At 39.9% G+C, this 20,102-nt stretch overlaps 1 protein-coding gene across 2 annotated transcripts in view; it reads right to left on the bottom strand.

Annotated features, from left to right (window-relative positions):
- LOC120418485 (neogenin) overlaps positions 1-16,885 on the bottom strand; it is a 259,674-nt gene extending 242,789 nt beyond the window's left edge. Inside the window, exon 1 of one of the 2 annotated variants that reach the window (XM_039580923.2) lies at positions 16,051-16,885. In XM_039580923.2, the coding sequence (XP_039436857.1) occupies positions 16,051-16,192 (142 nt within the window). In that variant the 5' untranslated portion in view covers positions 16,193-16,885. The remainder of the gene's footprint in view (positions 1-16,050) is intronic. The other variant, XM_039580924.2, reaches the window with a different exon arrangement.
- Between the last annotated feature and the right edge of the window lie 3,217 nt (positions 16,886-20,102).

The raw sequence follows: 20,102 nt of genomic DNA, 5'->3' as shown, positions 1-20,102 counted from the left end.
CAGCCGCCCCTAACCTGGGGAACAGACGCTGTTCCGAGCCGCCCCTAACCTGGGGAACAGACGCTCGAGGGGGGGGGGTCCTAACTCTATCTGCTGTAAGCCGCCCCTAACCTGGAGAACAGACGCTTACCTCGACGATGGAGCAGGACACCGGTTTCCTTGAGCCGCCCCTAACCTGGGGAACAGACGCTCGAAGGGGGGGGGGGGGTTCACTCGCCTCTATAGGAGCCGCCCCTAACCTGGGAACAGCCGCTCACGGGTAGAAGGCGTCGAAACCCCTATTGTTTTGGGCCGCCCCTAACCTGGGGTACAGCCGCCCAAAAACGGATGGCGGAGGGGGGGGGGGGGGTGCACGTACGATCTGGTTGATTTAATTCACTCCACTTTAGCACAAAAAAATTTCTTTTAAATTTTTTAAAACTTTTTGTTGATTTTTTTCTGCCGCACACTTTTTTCACTCCGACCCATTGTGCGTGTCGAAATTTCTTCCACACTTCCAAGCAGCACTACACCCAGCTCGTTCACGACGACGACGATACCAGCACACAACACAATCGCGGTGCGAAAGAACGAAGGCGACGACGACGACGGTATTGTACTTGCCACGCGGGAAGCACTTTATTGTTCTTGTTGTGGCTCGATTTGATCCGCAAATCGGCACAAAAACTCGCGAGAATTATGACGGATTCGCGATCGTCGAGCACTGCTTTTAATGTCCACCGGTTCACTGCAGGTTCCGGAGAGTCTCAACGGATTTTCACGCCGCGATGTACCGGCTGACAACGATTTTCGCGATAAAATCGACGGACCGGCCGGAGCGCGACACTACACCAGCTCGCACACTGGAACACTTTTTTTCAGATTTTCAGATTTTTTAAATAAGACCTAACATTTGAAAACGGCCAAAATTGCTTTTATAGCGGAATTGGGGTTAAATGGACTCTAGATGATTTTTGCGGTGCAAGTGGTTATTTTTACTGGATTTCTGGGACATTTTCACATAAATTCAGTGCATTTTGGATGGCCGCATGAAGCCTCCGCTCTAAATACAGACTGATTTTTAAGAAAAAAATGTAAAAAATGGGGGATTGGGGCAAAATGGACCCTTTGCCGTTTCGTGCGGTGGATGAAACCATCACCGATCGATTCGCCGGATTTTTTTTACATAAGAAACATTATTTTTCATACCCGGGAACCAGCCGCGTTTAATTAAGTCCGATTTTGGGTTCCATTTCGCCCACTGTGCAAAGGTTTAAAAGCATGAAAATTGATGTTTCCACCCAAACAAAGTTTGGGTTTAGGACAAAGTTTCACGCAAATCGAAGAGGGGTCGGGGCAACTGCTGTGTGAGTTGGCGGAGAATTACCCACCATTAGTTGAGATATTGACGTTAGAAAATGTTGGGTTGTTTGGGTGAGAAAAAACTTTTTTTCGTAAAATCGCGATAACTCGTGATGTTTATAAGCAAACCCCTTATGTCTATATATCAATTTTTTGTTATTGTCTGCTCTACAACTTTGTAGAACATTGTTACACTCTAAAAAATAACCCTGCAAAGTTAGAAAAAACACGAAATTTTAAAATGAAAAATTTTGTTCTAAATGAAAAATGACCCTTCTGGGTTAATGTAGATTCGAAAAGTACATTAAATTTCCCATAAAATAACATGTTCCAAAATTTTTTACAGTCGAGTAACGGAAAATGGGAGAATTTTTAAAACTTTTTTAGTGTTTTTTTCGATGAAAAATACGTTTTTTCGGAATTCTGAGTACGCCATCAAATCAGGCGTCTAATTTTACATAAAAGTCCCTTTGACATTAAATTTCTATCTCATCACCGTTTCAGGCTGCAAATGATTGAAAAACACCTCTTTTTTCGCATGTTCAAAAATGGAAGGGGTCGTACCGCCCCTCCGTCACGAGATATCAAAAAACGGACCTCGGATTCGTGATCAGGGACAAAAGTTACCCCTTAGGACAAAGTTTCACGCAAATCGAAGAGGGGTCGGGGCAACTTTTCCCGATTTCGTGTGAGTTGGTAGAGAATTTCCCTGGTCCGATTTACAATGTTAAAATATGAAACATTCGTGAAATTTTCCGATCTTTTCAACTGATAGATGGATTTTGTAGTGTATAAATAAAAATAACGATTTTTTTTAAATAGCCTATTTTGTAAATTTGGCCCATAAGCTTATTTGGGCCGGCCTCCAAAAACTTTGAGGAACCCCTGGTTTAAAAGGATTGGAAAGAATAAATACATAGATTGTACTATCAGTAACAAACATAAACAAAATATGATAAATGATACAAGAAAAACTTAAAACAAAAAAGGTGCTCGAACTGATTTCCTGAACACGGTAAACATAAAAAAAATCAAAAAAGGGCATTAAAATAGGTTGATTATTTTCAATTTTCAGGGAAAAATATGTTTTGATATAATTTCTATCCATACCTTGTACATGATTATTTTCTCTGCCTTTTCCTTTATTAAAATCGAGAGGCTCAAAAGAATTTTTTGATTAAAAAATAAATATATCGTTTCTTTTTCTTCTACAGTTTGCATAGATAATCTCCAAAATACATCAAATGTCCAAGAATCTCCAGAAGCCTAATAGTTTTATACTATCTAGAACACACACAGCGACACAAACAATGATACACAATTATATAAATTATAACCCCTCAGCTTTGAGGTTCGCCCTTTGCCAGGCTTTAAATTCCCAGCAAAGATACGGAAGAAGTTTGTCAAATAAAACGTCCCTAATTTGGATCTAAATTAAGGTGCAACTCCTCCCGGTTCAAGCGGCGACGGTAAAAGACGAGAAATGCTATAAGCCGAAAAGCTGATTTTCCCCACCCCAATCACAACCACCACCACCGCCCACTAAGAATCCAAACACGTGCGTTTGCGGAGGATCAAAGGCGGAACGTAAGTATTTGCATACAAACACACACACAGAGAGAAAGCTTCTTACTACACACACAAAGACGCGGGAGAACAAATGATTGAAATTCCTCCAAGAAATCTAGATCTATCTATTAACCTAATTGCTTCGACGTGCCACAGTCGAGTTGATGTCGCGCAATGGTGGCGTCCCCCGAAAGTCCTAGGATCGGTGAAATCGGATTGTCCGGGTACGGGACGAGATTTGCTGGGGTTTGTGGGGGGAGGGGCGGAGAACAAAGCCGGAAATTCTAGCAGAAGGAAGAGGCAAGACCGCCATGATTAATGGTAAGGGTTGAACGAACATGATGGTGAATGTTACACAGCTGTTGCGCCACGTACAAAGTACCACCATACATGCATATACATACAAATAGTTGGCCAACAACTACACTAATGATGATGGTTGATCTGAGGTTACCTCATTGTGTATGTGTGTGTGTACTTGTGTTTGGATGTGCTAACAGACGTTGTCGGAGTCGGTCCTAGATTGAGATTGGATTGTGGAGAAAGGAGACATAACTGGTCCGGATCTCAGCCTCGTCCTGTGGACGGAAGAACTAATTATCTTGTTACAAATGAGGGCAACGTTGGTTGGTGAGAAGGACCAGTTGTGTAGAATAAGTTGAAATTAAAAACAAGTTTCTAATTTATAAATAAGCTTTCTAAACAATCAAGCCAATCAAAACTGAAAAGCATATCGTCGCCGTCGTTCTAACTTGTTGTACGTGCATGTTGAGTCAAATTAAGAACGCCATTTTGCGGCCTTCACAGATCCCCAAAAATCGATTTAAATTTTGAGATATTACATAAAAACCGAAAAAAAACTCCGTGCATTTTTGTCACTTTTCATATGAAAGAAGTTTCAATCTTGTCGTGCTATCTAGACACAGCCTGAAAATTGATGTAAGTACGACAATTGGCCAACAGGATTTCAGGTCATAACGCGTTTGTAAGTACAAGCTCGACTTCCGTAAACACTCCGGCAACCAAAATCAACCAAACTTCGGGGCAATTCAAGTTTGTTATTATTTACATTGCTTATTCTCATTTCTGTTAATTCAAGGTCAAACATTAAAACGCGTTTTCTCGTAACGTCAAAAAGCGACGCACGAAAAGATAGCACGACAGCGTCGATATGTTAACTTGATGCTTTCATTTGTTTTAAGGATTACATACTTCAAAATTGATGACAATATATATTTATCAACAAAAAAATCGACAACTGTTGGCAGTGTTGCCTGATATTCAGAATTTGTTTAAAAAATTTATTAATAATTCAGCAAAACTTCTGGCTTACTAATCTCAAAAATCTAGCTTAAGAGACAACATCTTACGACAGGGTTGCCAGATCTTCAAAATTCATAGTTAATCGAAAAGGTTTTCAAAAAACTATCTAACAATTAACAATAAATAGTTAGATGCTTATGAAAACATTTCAACAATAGTTTTTCTTTAAGTTTCTTAAGTGACGACAACTCATTACAGTGTTGCCAGATATTGAATGTGTATGACTAAACGCTTCTAAATGTATTTAAAGCAGCATGATTTTAAAATTTGCAATTCTTAGAAAGATTTACAAGCCCTACCCAAAAAGTTAGTTTCATAAAATGAAACGACGCCCGGGTTCGCGATTCTTCATCTATTGTACATAAAAAAATGACTAAACATTATTTCTTTCAATACAAACTGTAATCCTGAAAAAATCTATGATTTGAGTGATTTTAAAGTTTTTTCTCAGTGTGTTTTCTCAAAAATGATAGCAGCCAACATAAATTGCTGGAATATCCAAAAAAAATATTTCCAAATTTCCACCAATCAAGTAAACTGCCAACTTGTTGTCTTTGGCCCTTATATTTCCTCCCCCATTATCCTGCCTACAAATAGATCACAATCACGGCGATTTCCTCGAGACCGTGATTTAATTTCATTTACTTCGTTGAACTGGCCAACGACGCTGATGATAATGGTGATGCTGATATCGCTGAATCACCATCATCGCCATCGGAGAGGTGAGGGCAAACCTAATAACCATTGGACCCCATTCATCCATCCCATTTTGCCATCGATCCAAGATAGGTAAATTGTGCGCGCGCTTTCACTACCCGTGCTGCACGACCGCCAACTCTTCCCCCCAAGAGGTACCGTAAACCGGGGTGACTTTGATAGGATTTCAATTTGTTTTTGTAAGATTTTCCAACAGGTAAGGTTTTTCTCAAGATTATTATTTTTAAAACATGTGGTAGGCCACACAAAGTCCATGCACTATTTTGGAAAAAAAAGTTTTGGCAATAGTGTTTAAAAAAATAGTTACGTTAAAAATTCTTAGTTTAAATTCCGGGGTGACTTTGATAGTCATAGTTTTTCTTGTCAAAATCATATTTAAGATGTTCAAATTTTATTTGTACGCTAAATGTACCATCACTAAAGTAGCTGATATAGTTTTTAAGCAAAAAAATCAATGTTTATATTTAGTTAACTAAGTGTATAATGTATAAGCTTTTTAGCAAACTACATATAAGTTTTTGGTAAAATTGTTAAAAAGTCGGAATTTTACTTGAAATTTGTTAAAACTAGTTTTGTTTATAAAATTATAGATTTATATAACATTGTATACTGAATTCGAAGCACAAATCACAAGTTTTCACATTTAACATGAAATTTGTTCAACTGAGATTGCCTATAAATGTGGAGATTTTTTTAATTGTGTTTTAAAAACACATATTATTTATTATTTACAAACTTTTTTAACCTTCTCCTAGTGGAAAATTGTCCAAAGAATCCGAAAATGCATTCCGTTTTCCGATTCAAAATCATGTTCATTGAGAAAATCATGACACTTTGAGTAGTTTAAAATAATGACTTTCATCAACATTTTCTTAACAATAGTTAACTAACTTTTTAAACTTTTCAAAATTTTATGAAAAGTTCTTCTCGTGGTACTTTGAACACTTCTCTACCACGGTCAGTATGATTCTAAACCATTCCTTACGTATTTTAATTGTACTGTTCATTTTGCGGAAAAATCGCAAACCTATCAAAGTCACCCCGTTTTACGGTACTTCTAAATTAACGAGGCACAGTGGTTAGATTGCGACTAAATTTATGGTTCAAATAAATAATAAATAGTTTTAAACAAACATTGTTTAAAAATTTCAAATTATTAGCTTGAAAAGTTTATGGGAGGTTGTAGAACAGACTTAATTTATAGTACAGAGAAACCTCTTTTTACGCGGTGGCGTTACGCTTTTTGTTTCGTAAATTTCTCTTAAACCATACAATATTATTGCAAACTTCAAAAAACGTTTTGTACACAGCAAATTCTGATGTTCGTTTTTTATTTACTGAAAACTGCACTTCTGATAGGAGCGGCCGTGGCTGACTGGTTACGGTGTTCGCTGTGTAAGCGAATGGTTCTGGGTTCGATGCTCATCTGCTCCCAACGAGTAAGTTAAGAACACATAAATTTGAAATGATGAATATGACCGAAAAATCAAAGTCGCTCGAGGCGGAGTTCGAACCCCCGTACTTTGGATTGGTAAGCAAAAATGCTAACCCCTAGGCCATGTCGACTTGGTGAGCGTGGACTGGAATTAGGAATACTGTTACAGAGAGCGAGTTGTGGCGCTATAACCACGGCAAATAGTGTCCAGGGCATTCGTGGAAATACAATGTCCCATCCCAGAGGGTCCCGGAGTACCAAACCTTCTTAGCATGGTGCTCCCAATAAATACAACCAAATCTCGGAGCGTATGGTGGTGTGTCCCCACGCTTCTTCCTCCCCTGTCGATTCAGAATTGTGTTGTTGTTCGAACACTCCGTGCTCAAACTCAACCCAATTACGAGTCATCTCTGCGATACGGCTTTACGCAGTAGGCCTGGCCGCTTTAACGCTTGTGTTGTTTCAATGGATTCCGATGCAATGGCGCACTACAAATGTTAATAAATGACAAGAAGAGTGCTAGGCGTCATCTAACCTAAGGCACTCTCCAGGATCCCTTCGAAAGATTGGCTGCGCTAGGGTCTGATTAGATTAGATTAGAAACTGAATTCTGAACTTCAATTAGTATTTCGCTGAACTTCAGTTAAAATTTGTATGGAGCTGTCAAAGTTTGCTGAAATTTCAGCAAGTTTTCATTTACTAAAAATTTCAGTAAATTTTACTGAATTCAGTAATGAGAAATTGGTGTGTAGGTTTGAACAAAACCTACAAATTCTTTCAAAAGATTGCAAATATGTTGCGTCGTTCCAGAGAAATCGACAAATTAGAAAAGCGTAACGCATCGCCTAAAAAGAGGTTTCACTGTACCAAAAAAAAAACAATAACTATAAACAAATTAAATACAGTATTGAAGAAAACAAGAAAATTAGAATTAGAAAAATATAATAAAAAGTGAACAGAAACAAGATATAAATCTGCTACTTATTTTCCAAACCCACTGTGCCACTCCGTAGCTGATGAATATCTCACGATTACAAATTGCCACGGAAAAGGTCCGGACCGACCGGGGGGCAACCTGCGACGCGGACAGGGAGGAAAGGTCGCTACAAAATTTTCATCTCGTCCAAATCATCATTATCCATCTCGCTTACTGTCGGTTGTGTTGTTTGGAGAAAAACAGGCACAGACTGCTTCATTGTAGCCCGCTGCCCAAAGATAAGCCCACTGTTTGGGGAGGCAGCCACAAATCAGCAATTCAACAAAGCCCAAAGGGACAAATGGGACTCATAGGTCTATTTTGGGCTCCAAGGGGCTCCGGTCCTTTTGTCTATCTTCAATTTGCCTGCACCCATGACTTGACGAATTTGAAGTTACTCATTCATGACGCAATTTGAACAAAATTTTATTTAATTGTTTTGTTTTGATAATTTATTTATTAAAAATTTAATTTCACAAAAAATAATTTGAAAATATTTTATTATTTCTCAAAGTGTGTTTTAAAATCTAAACCTCACCTTTTCGCGAAGTAAACACAAGATTTGAATCTTCCACGGAAAACGATTTATGATCTCACGGCCCTTCTAACATTTGTCCACCTCGGTGTGAAAAACATGCTCCGCGAATGGACGCGACGATGCCGCGGGATGGGTCGAACAAGGGGCCCTTGGAGGGTGGAGAAAGATTGTAATCTTATTGTGTGGCACAGAAAATTAACCGTAATGCTCCTTTGCAGCTTTTCATCGCGAATTTCTTCTGTTTGGGTGGAACCGTTTGACACAGACAAACGGATTTGTTTTATTTCTATTTATTTTTTTAAAATTTCCAATTCTCGCTAGATTTTGAGAATTTTAATAACAACAAATTTTACATTCAAATAAAATCTCATAACTTTAATTTTTATTTATTTATTTTTACGGAAATGATTCCTTCGTGCTGTGCTTGTGATTCATTTATCTATGATTTAAACAAACCAACTACGGTGAGCTTTGTCGGTATCAACTGTGAGGGCGGTTTTTGGTGTTTCGAGAAGTGATTTCCATGTCTGCAAATATTTATTTCATTTTCGAAAGCATTAGCAAACGATGCTGGGGCTCTGTTCAGCAAACACACCGCTTGAGGTTGTCTAATCGACCGCGGAAGATCTGTAGAAGGGTTAGAGGTCTTGATTTTGAATTTTTAGATTGCTAGAAACAAGATCTAAACTGTTGGATTTATATTCAGTTGGTATGAGCTACAGCCATCCCTCATATTCGGAACAGTTTACAGATCTGCCAATGTTCAACAAATCATAGAAAATCGATAATTTAACATAATGATTTGCTTTTTCCTTTATGTGAAAGTTTTTCTTGCGATCTTTCAATTGATGTATAGACCGGCTGTACATTTTTACGTTTTATATCAAGTTTTTAAAGAAGACATTGACCCGTGAAATCCACAAATTCGGAACACTTTTTCCTTACGATGTAAACAAACTTTTTTTTTCTCTTCAGGAGTACACACTTTTTACAAAAAATGACTTCACACTCTGAAACCAATAAAACTAAAGCTCTGTGATGTTTCAAACATGGTCTGATAACATTTTTTGTGAAAATATCAATTAAATTCAGGTGTTTCACAATTGTGGGAGGCACAATAACATCCCACAATTATGGAACAGGCAATTTGGAGGCAGAGTTTTGCTGCTCTGGATAGAATAGTCTTGAAATGAGGGTTTTTGTTCAAAAAGTACTATTTTTACTAGTGAAATAGCAAGAGAATGTCCAAATAAAGGTCCTAAAAATAGCAGGGATGACAAAAAAGTTGCATTTTGCATCCTATTGACAAATTACTACAAAAGTGTTCCGAATTTGTGGGTGTTCCGAATATGTGGGATGGCTGTACATTTTTTTAGGATAAACCATATTTTGCCTTTATACCAAAGTAAAACACGAAAAAATAGTCTAACCGTTAAATCGTGTTGTCAAAGGCATACATCACTAAAATTGGAAGTCCTTTATTGTCATTTATAAGCGGTTTCAAAACTAATAAGATTCTAGTTATACCCCAAACCTCAAACCTAAAATCCAAAGACATTCCAAACAAATTTCAAAACCGTGCCTCGCATTTCCATAATCCCGGCCAACATTCCGCGCCCTCTTTTCGGCTATTTATCCCAAAGAGCGTTTAAAGTTGGCAAAAGTTTCCACGAGCGCGTATAGTTTGAACCGCTCAGACCTTGACTTTCTTGGGCCAAAAGGTCCGGGATTGCCCCGGCTCACACAGTAAACGGCTTCCGTTTTCCTGCCACACCAAAAACCCAGGATCAAAGGAACCACCCAGCAAAACTTTTCCAACTCGTTGAACGCCGAGGACTCTCTTCCGTCTTCATCAACGACTGTGATGGTGGCGACGCGACGGGACAAGTTTCGGATGCCTTCAAGCTCAAGTAGTTGCGCTGTTGATCCTCCAGCGCTTGAGTTGATTCTGGTAATTATTTCCACAGTTCAGCGAGTTTTCTTGATTTGGACTCGAAAGTTGATCGTCTGCGAGGGTAGTTTTGGCGGGAAATTGATTCCAGAAGTCAGACACAGTTGGTCCGGGTTGTAAATTAAGTTTTTATTATCGGCGCTTATCTGTGAGACTTCGTCGAGATAGGTTCCGATATCCGAACATCAAACGTCACTCGGTTTGTGGTCCAGCACTAATATGAAGTTGTCCACTTAACCTGCGATGTGTCACACTCGACCGACGGAATATGGACACATCCGTTGCCACGGCGAAATGCCGATTTCTATGCAAATTTATGCTGCTCGAAGCCTGTTTTGGCTCTGGTATGATAATTTTCGGCCACGTTTCGGACCATATTTATTCCAAAACCAACCCCCGACGGTGCGGCGCGCGTGTGTGGGAAGTGTCCGCGGACCATCAACGGAAAAAAATATCGATCCATTAAAAATACAAATAAACACCCGAAAAAAAAACCCTCCAAGTTTGCAGCTCTTGAAACAACTCTCGAAGATGATGATGAGTCTCTTTTGTGGCCAAACGTTTACTCTGCACTTTTTGACGGTTTGGTTTTTTGTTCTCTACCATGTGGCTACCGAAGATCGTGCCGCGTGTCACACGCCGTTGCCGCCAACGACGGTCCACTCCAAGTGAGACCGACCGACTTGAAAAATTGAAACCATATCAAGTGTCCCCCACTTGAGCAAACAGCCATCCTCGGAACAACTCCGGGGCCGGGCGACCTTCTTCAGCGCTCCGAGGAGAGTTTGCCGAACGTGTCAATACTCCGGTCCCAGACTCAAAAGAAGCAGGAGGATGTGGTGCGGTGGACCGTCCGACGACTCAACGGTGGCGATTACTTTGGAGCCAATCTAAACACTTATGGGATGAGCGAGCTCGTTGCGACCCATGACAGTGCAGTCCAGACTCGATTATACGAAGTTCTCGGGAAAATTTCACTTTGAATAATTGAAATGAACTTAAGTGATTGGAAACTTTATGTCCAAGATGGTGGCCAATATGACGGTGAATAAATAATGAGAAAATAATTTTGATTTTGTGACAGGCAATATTTTCATAAAAAAATAATGAAAGTATTAAGCCTCATTTTCCAAATATTGAGGCAAAAATTGATTTTATCTTCAAAAGCATTCCAAATATTGTAGAGTTCATTAATTTCAACTTGTTAGTTCCTCTTCCTCTCATTTATAGAGTGATTCCAACCCCCCTAAAGTGTCCACATAATTTAAAGATCTCCCCTAACGTGATCGCAGCACTCGAAAATAAAATGTTGTCTTATTTATTTTAATGGTTACCCAAGTAACATTTTTAAACTAACTAGCCACCACCTAGTTTTATCGAGGTTTTATGATAGTATCTTGATTGGGCATTCACCGCAACCAACAAGCAAGAGCTAATTAATAGGTTCTAACAGGGTTTTATGCCTCGGACATAAAATCGGGTGGAAATAAAAGCCGACTGGCTTTCAATAAGGTTTTATGAAAGTTTTAATAGATGCTTGAAAACCAGATGGCAATGCCATGCCTAACGGTTTTATCGCATGCTTTGTTAAAACCTAAGGTGTTGTAGCTGTCAAGTGCCATTAGGCATGTAAAAAGCTCACTTAAAACCACAAGCTCCTAAAAGAGCATTTATCGCAGCCAAAAAGCAGTGCATAAATATGGCGCTAAACGCGTGCTCTGATTGAATATGATTGACCGCCATCTTGATTGAAGAAAAAGAAAACTGAAAAATTTGATTTAAATTTGATGAAAACACACATTTGTGCTGAATTTCTGGTATGATTAATATAGTGCTATTTTGAACATTTTTTTCAAAGAATTGCAATAAAATATTTTTTAACATTAAACACTATGATTACAAAATATTGATTTTTGATGAAGCGAGTTGATTTTTTTGGCTCTATCTCCCCTACATTTATCAATAAAATTTCAACCGCAGCTGAATTTGAGCCATCAATTGCGAGAAATAAGCTTTCAAATTATTTGGATTACCTATAATATCTATTATTTATCATCGCCATTTTTGACAACCCTCTCCATAATATCATTTGGCAAGACGAAGACTTATTTTTGCCAAAATAAAACCTATTTGGCATAAAACGTTCGAAGATGTATGAAATGTCATTTTTCCATAACTCCTGACTAGGTTTTAACAAAGGTTTTATCAAGGCTTTGAGGATGTTGTTAGGATTCAGTTGTAAAGCCTTGAACTCCTATGTAGGTTTTATAAATAGGCCGTAACAACCTTTTGCGGAGGTCCTTTTGGGTTTTAAGTGGGGTATCAAGGTTCTGGAGAGTTTGTTACGACTAAGGGGTTTTAATGTTGGTTTTGGCTGATAGGTTTTATAGCGGTTGTGACAACTTTGATAAAGCCTAAAATGTTACTTGGGACACCCTAGTTTGAAACTGTTCTAAAGTGGTCGAAAGCATTAATGCTCAGTCGAGACACGCACCACTATAGGCGACCGGGGGGGGAGAAGGGGTAAGATTTCAAGTGTGAAAATATTTGGTGTGCAGATATTTGCAAGGATGGAGAATTTGGTGCAAAGTGTGCAATACTTAAATGTCAGTCAAAATACAAATATTTTTTCAAAAAAAATAAATTCAACTAAACGCGTGTTTCGGTTCAGTTTGGCATGCTCAACAACCCCACAGAAAAAAATCCAGTGAAATTTGCCCGGAAAATGGTAAAATTTTCACTTTTCTGAAAATCTCCATATAAAATCCGGGTTTCGTGCTAACTATTTTGACAGCTGGGAATTCCCGTCTTACCTTATCTAATCTACATACCTTGGGTCGATACTCGACTGACCCCTGGATCAACTTGACGATTATATTCGCAAGAATTTGCGTTAGTTTGATGGTAGATCAGGCTTAAAAATTGGTTCAGTACAAAACATTAGGAGAAAATAGAATTTAAAAAATCCTAAATATTTGATTCAAGGGTCTCAAAGAGATCAACCCCAACAAACCAAGACGTAAGCGAGAAGCAAAACACATTTTGGGCCACGGTCAGTAGGTAGTAGGAGCCACCGGCAGCCCAGAGTCAACCAGCAGGAGTCTTGAGGTTATGTTTACGTTTCGATTGTGCTGAAGCACGCTTCTGTTGATGGTGGCCCTCTCCAAGCAGCGTGGGTGGACGGACATAGAGAGCCGATGAGACCAAATGTTTACCGTAAAATCCCACAATCACTGGCCAGCTTCTTCTCAACTTTTGCTCTCGATGGGAAAAGGTATAGCCGATGTGGTGGCTAGAAGTTGATAATATCTTCAAGATGTAATGTCGATATATTAAGCCTAGCAAAAATTTAGGCTTAAATTTATGATGTATTTCAAAAGAATGAACTACTTAATTTTGTTGTTTAGTTAAATTAGTTTTGGATTTCCTTTGAACTTTGATCTATATTTAAATGATTTTTTAAATTAAAACATTTTTTTTACTAAATAACTTTCAAAACTAGAGCATTTTCTCATACGAGAACTTTCAAAGTTTCTTCTCAAACTCTAGTTACAAGTGATCTGTTTCGCAATCGCTCCTCGACAGCAGTTATTTTCGTTACGAGATGGCATCCACTGACGAGGCGGCTATTGGAAAGTTGAAACGACCATGTAAGTGCTGACTAAGAACTTCTTATCGGTCACACCCCGGTGGGTGGCGTTCGGACGCGAAGAGTAGAAGAGAAGCGTAGGTGGCGCTATAAATTGATTGCGGTGGACGCAATTGGGTTGATAAGGGCCGCCGTGATTGAACAGCCTTTCTGTGTCATAATTTAATCTAAACGAGATGAGTTTGGTTGGACATCGTCGATGCAATCGGTATCGAATCAATTTATGAAATTGGGGCGCTATAGAACTTGGGAAACAAACATGATATTTTTAAAACAATCAAATAAATGGTTTATTTTAAATTCAAATAAACTACACACACCAACCATTCCTACACAAAAACAACGACTGATGCTAAACAAAACGGCTTCACCATAATCCGGTTTATTCCAATCCCACCCAGCCCTGCGATAAACCCTTCCATCACCGATAATTCTAATGAAGGCATCGATTCCAAACCCAGCCCCAGCCGACCGTTCTCTTCCAAACCACCCGACCCGGGATTAGCCTCTGTTTATGATCCCCAAACTGCTGGCCGTTGCTGCTGCTGCTGTTGTGTTTACGTAAATTTCACACGTTTGGCTGCGGCTTCTGGTTTCAGCCGGTAGAAACGGAAGGAAACCGAGAAACAGCACGTGCGCGTCGACTTCTTCAACGTCTCTTCTGCCAGTGCAGTGTAGTGTGTAGAAGAACAGCCGTAGCATGTGCTTCCGGAATCTACCACCTCTCGTGCGAGGATTGATTGGCTCCGGTTAATTCTGCTGGCTGTCCGTTCCCAACGGAACATACCACAAGTGCCATGTTCTATAGCAGCCGACCCCAGGTCTTTGGTGTTAGTGGTTGCGCTCCCGATACAAACACACACCTGTGACTACTAATTAGCATCCTAATTGGAGCTATTGCCAGCATCTCGCTCCGGGGAGTCTCATCAGTTTGACCCCCGGAGGCGCAAAACCACTTCAATTAAGCTTGCCACTTCCGCTTGACACACGGTGCTGCTTCGAGTCCAAGTCCGTAGATTACGTCACTTTGACTCCAAGACTCGCTCGCTCGAAAGATGAGTCGTCGGCTTTCAAGTGCCGTTTTTTTCAGAACCGTTGATAATCTCAGTCGAGTCTAGTACAGCTCTTCGACGACACTTGCGATAGTGGATGCTGCAGCGGAACAGTTGTGTAAACATAACGCTGTACGGCCAGCAAGCTGAATGGCGATGACGACGCGCGGAGCTTGGCAAAATCCAGTTGCGCGCGCTATTTTTACGCCGGTCAGTAGATCGTCGTTTCGTACACGCAAGTTCGCGCATTTGATGATAAGAAACTTGCCCGAGTGAGCGAAACAAGTTCCCACAGAGGCGGCGGCCGCAGTCGCCAGGTTCCGGAGAGCTGTCTAGCGAATTCTTCATCGGCACCTCTTTTTTTATAGCGGTCATAACATGATAATTTCATGGCGATGTTAACACACGGTGGCGAATTAATAATACAGTATCGGGCGGATATTAGCTTCTTGAAGATGCTGTGCGGGCACTGGATGTTAGTGGATTCAGCTCTCCAGAATTGCACGATTTACTTTGTACGAATCAAGTTTGAAGACGACTCCAACTTGCCCGCAGTACGTGCTCTTTTGTTTTGAGCTCCCACCAGCATTCAGCGTATTGCATTTGCCTCTTCGAGATCGAGTTCGAACGCCCAGCCTCCGCGAAGAAAACGGGTTTTCACAGCAGCCGTCACCTTCAACCACGGTACGGAGCACGCTAACGATCCGAACTCGCCAAAAGCGCGACAAATTCAGTTTGTGTCGAAGTGTGGTGGTTGTGGTTTTTGTGCCATCGATCGCCAGCCACCGCGCGGGTACATTCCTTAATTTTCCCTTTTACGCAATCTCGATCTCGGGCTCTATGACCATTTGTGGGAGCTGGTTACCGTTTTTTTTGTGCTCTGCTTCAGTTATTTTTTGCTGCGTTCCCATTGCACCCGATTCGACAATTGGCGCAATTTGTGCTTCGCAGGCCTTTCACCGTGTGGTTCGAATTTTGCTGAAAAGCTTGATGCCCCCTGCATCCCAGGTTCATGAAATTTTGATCGATTCTCGTACGAGCCGCACAGGAGAAACCGGAGCAGCCAATACAATTAGTGCGATAATTTCCATGTTTAATTAACATTTGTTCGACGAAGCCGAGCTACTCATCTGCTGTGATTTCCGTCAATCAATGTGAAGTTTCTTCGTGGAATTCCCAACAATTTGATCAACTTTTCCGATAAATCTTTTATCATTCTTTGAATTTGAGTATCTTCTTATTTTATCTTTAACCGCTACACTTGCTAGCTCAGCTCCACTCGGGTCTACTCGGCTCCAGCGTCGTCGTTGTCATACCCGAAGGAGTTCGTCACTCATTTCGGTCTGCCGGAATTACACTTTACTATAACAAACTCGTTTGCAATCAATCCCCCCAGTCTCCTGCTCCCGCTCTCAACTCACACGGAGCTAGATTTCTTTTGTTGTGGTCAGCTAGCTGTGTATCGTTTTGTCGTCGCTGCGTTCCCTCACCCTGCTTACCTTGACTGCTGTAAACTGTTGTAAACATTAGCGAAAACACAGCTCCCCATATGATTAGCTTCAGCCTGCCGTGTCTGCTGCTATCGGTTCCTCCACCGCCTCTGCCTCTCACCGCAGACATGTTGATCATTTTCGTTTTCATTCACAATTTATGCACTCACGGAAAACACTCGTTTTTATTCGCCTTTTCCTACTCCGTACTGGTACTTCTTGGCAATCGCCAAGAAAACATACAAATTTCCCTTCCTTACAGCAGCCGCCCCGTTTTCGCGGCGCCTCGCCCACTCTCTTTCTCTTCACTTCGATCGGCGCGACTCCACAAACTCACAAACACTGCCTCTTGCTTCTTCTCCAACTGCTGCTAACACTTGCGAAAAACACTAAATTTCATCCCTTCATCTTGTTTCGACCCTCGCTCCAGCTACTGTTGACCGATCGGCAAGCACTTCTAATCAAACTTTAATTCACAATTCGACACAAAAGCCTCGCGCTGACACTCTTTTCATTGCCCAAAAATTTGCAGTCGGTCGATCGAACGCAATCCGCTCCAACTCCCGCACACACCCTCGCACAAACAAAGCAGGCCCTTTTCGCCCTTTGACGGATATCGAATATTCTCTGAGGAAAGGCAGGCTCCTACAAACACAAGTTACGCGACGACGAAGACGACGACGGGCAGCGACAGCATCCTGCTCCCGAGCCGGCCATATTGCGAATGATGACTGAGGCTCGGTCGGCACCACTACAAACCGGCAAGCGACGGCCCGTGTGCGCATATACACAGCTATAGAACGGCGACGACGCGACCAAAGAATAACAACAAACACAACCAAGCCCGCAAGTCAGTTGTGTATACTATACACGCAATAGACGTATCCAGTTTGAAATGGCCGCTAGGTGGCCAATGGTGTTAGAAATGACAGCTTCCATGTATTTGAATAAGGGAGCTCAGGAAAATTCAATTTTTAAGCAATAAAATGATTATTTATGATAAAAGTATTGATTGATTAGGTGCACAAAATGTGTCTAGAATATTATTAAAATAAAAACTGTTCGAAAAATTTGCAATTGAGATAAGTACACCATTCGATTCAGCAGGAATTTTGGGCACCAAAAATATATAGTTTTCATATGTTAAGTGTTTTATTTTAGAAGAAAATTAACAAAAAGTATGAAAATCGAGACATTTAGTATGGGAGCTGTCAAATCTCTCACCATCAAAAAGCAGCGTTGAGCTTTCGCTGGATTTGTCTATACAGCAACAGCAGCAGCAACCGTCAGTCAGAAAAAAAGTGACGTTCAGTTGAGGCTGTCATTGTGGAAGTGGTATAACCTGGGTGATGAATAGAGCGAAAGCGTAACGTGATTTCCGAATGATCCCACTTTGTTTACATCTACAAATTAGGAAGCTGTTCAAGCACAAGCATGACTTTTTTCTTACTGATAAATGAGCTGTTTTATGTTAAGTTGTTTGTGTTTCATTTTGGCCTGTTTTTGATATTTTTTGCTGGAAAATTGTGTGTGTGTGAATCAAATCAAGATGAAGACAGAATCTGGATAGATATAACCGCATCGACTCCATAAACAATTTCAATTCACAATTTTTGAAAAATGACGATCTCGCCTTCAACTTTGTAAAGATTTCTTAACTTCAATTTCAGGTCCTCAAAAGCCAACAAAAAATCATTCTTGAACAAAAAAAACTTTTTTTTGTTAAATGATCGATAACAATACTCTCTACTTCTAGCGAACAGTAAATTGGTTCCACTTTGACAGTTCAAAATTGAGGCCGTTTTGCGAACCACTATTCAGCACCCAGGGTATAACTATACCGGATTGACGTTTCTGGAGTTCTTATATTAACAACTGAAGTTATTTTGATTTCAACGTTGATAAGAAATCGCGACTGATACTGGAATATCATTAATTTTCACAGAGTTACGAATATTTTGTGTTAATAACATCCAACGTGTGCAGCCGCTTACCGTAGTTCAGCTGTAATCCAGATGCAGCAGGGAGAACAAACATTGTGAGCAATGATCCAATACTAAGAATCATTCCAGCTTCCAGCTGAAACATATCCCGAACGGTCAACACTAGTATGGACGTTTTGTTTTAAGGAAATCAAGCAACGGTGCTAGACGTCGGAGGATGCCCAGGGCATCCGAATCCCGCGCTAGAAGTTCGTAAAGGAAAGGCTAGATCGATAACTGAACATGCTGTTTAAAGCATTTTAAATCGCAAAACGAAGAAAAGTGAAGTGACAATGGCAAGGAAACTAAAATTTATTCAATTATACTTAAAGTTTCGAGTTTGAGGAATAATTGATCATGAATCATGAGAAAATCTAGATTTCTTGAAGTTTCTATACTTTCTACATGTTTGAAATTTACGTCTGTTTTAGAGAAGCGTTTTTTTATTTTTTATTTTTTTTTTTTTTTGACATACTTTCTTATATTACAGACAACAGACATCGTAGCACGGACGAACGGGCATGACACGGGGTTAAAAAAGTGAAGCCGTTTTTTTTTTCTGTTGTGGTAACAAACCCTTGGGCACAGCGATTCAATAGTATGGGAATTTGCATAGACAAACTTTTTTTTTATTATTCAAAAAATCCACTTTCCAAGCCATATTAAAACCGACTGCTTGTTTACAATTGCAGATTCACCCCTTGATTCACCCTATTGAACTGTTACTACGGAAATAGTCATCGCTACTTTCAAATGTTTATTGTATCCAGGTTTTTAAGCGAAAATGGCGTTCGAATGGTGAAAGTAGCACCAACATTAGAAAAAAGTGTGACTGTCATGCCATGGCTTAATGTTGGGGAGCGTTCTTTTATTACGTAACGCAGCAGGGGGGGAGGGGGGGGTCGGAGGCCGTGTTACGCTCCATACAAAATTTCTAAAATTTGTATGGAAATTTTGTTACGAGGGGGGGGAGGGGGTCTAAAAGTCCGATTTTTCGCGTTACGTAATAAAAAAAAAGCTCCCTTGGTACCACTGCGTGATTTTGACATTTCGGGCGTTCACAATTCTAACGCCATCTTCGCTTCAAAATCTGGATACACTCAACCCCCGGTGGTTGGTCACTTTTTCGTTTGACACTTTTTTAGTTTGTACCCCGTTGGTTAGACAAAGTCAAACTAAAAAGTAACGAACTGTCACTTTTTACAGAGAGAAGGGAAATACACTTTGCTTTTTACACGAGACTCACACATACTATCAAACAAAACGTTTGGTAGCAAGTGTGAGCTCTCTGTAAAGAGGGTGTCAAACTAAAAAGTGACCCCGCTAGTTTGACAACAATTGGTGTCAAACCAACCGGGTTTCAGTGTAATATGAAATTTTTTCAACTTTCCGATGTTTCAAAGAGCGAGTCATGGAGAAATTTCTGCGACAACTTTTTTTTTTTTTTGCTTTAAATTCCTTAATTATTTATTTTTAATTATTTAACTTTTCAATAATCCTCCCACTAATATTTACACACAAGATCCTCTGTAATTACTCTTAGCTTTAAGTAAAATGTAATTACAAAAGCCGACTCGGTCCTTACCAGGTCCAAGCACCGAAAAGGACCTTATAAAAATAATTTTACGAAAAAATTTTTTTTAAAAAAACGTGTCGAATAATGTGTTTTATGTGTCATTTTCTCATCAAAATATGCAAAACAATACATAAAACCATTTTGTAGAAGGATGCAAACCACCTGATATTCAATATAAACATAGTTTTAACCAAGGTTTTAACTGAGTTTTTGAAATTGTGGGATTTATTCAGAAATTAAATTTATTAAACCATATTAACAGTCTGGATCCGATGCCTGATTTTTCTAGATAAATAATGAATAAATTGTTTGCTGTACAGTTTACAGCATTGCCTTGGCGTTCTCGATTGCGAGATTCCTACTTGAAACTTGGTGCCCGAAGGCTTGATTGTCGAGGCAACGGCAAACCTCTTTTTACACTTAATTGTGAGTCCAACTAAGCAGTTTTCTAAGACTTCGGTCATTCGTTTTTTCTTGTATTTTTTAATCCGACTGAAACTTTT

The sequence above is a fragment of the Culex pipiens genome, chromosome 3 (assembly GCF_016801865.2).
Source record: "Culex pipiens pallens isolate TS chromosome 3, TS_CPP_V2, whole genome shotgun sequence".
Classification (NCBI taxonomy): domain Eukaryota; kingdom Metazoa; phylum Arthropoda; class Insecta; order Diptera; family Culicidae; genus Culex; species Culex pipiens.
This window is presented reverse-complemented; position numbering and strand designations above follow the sequence as displayed.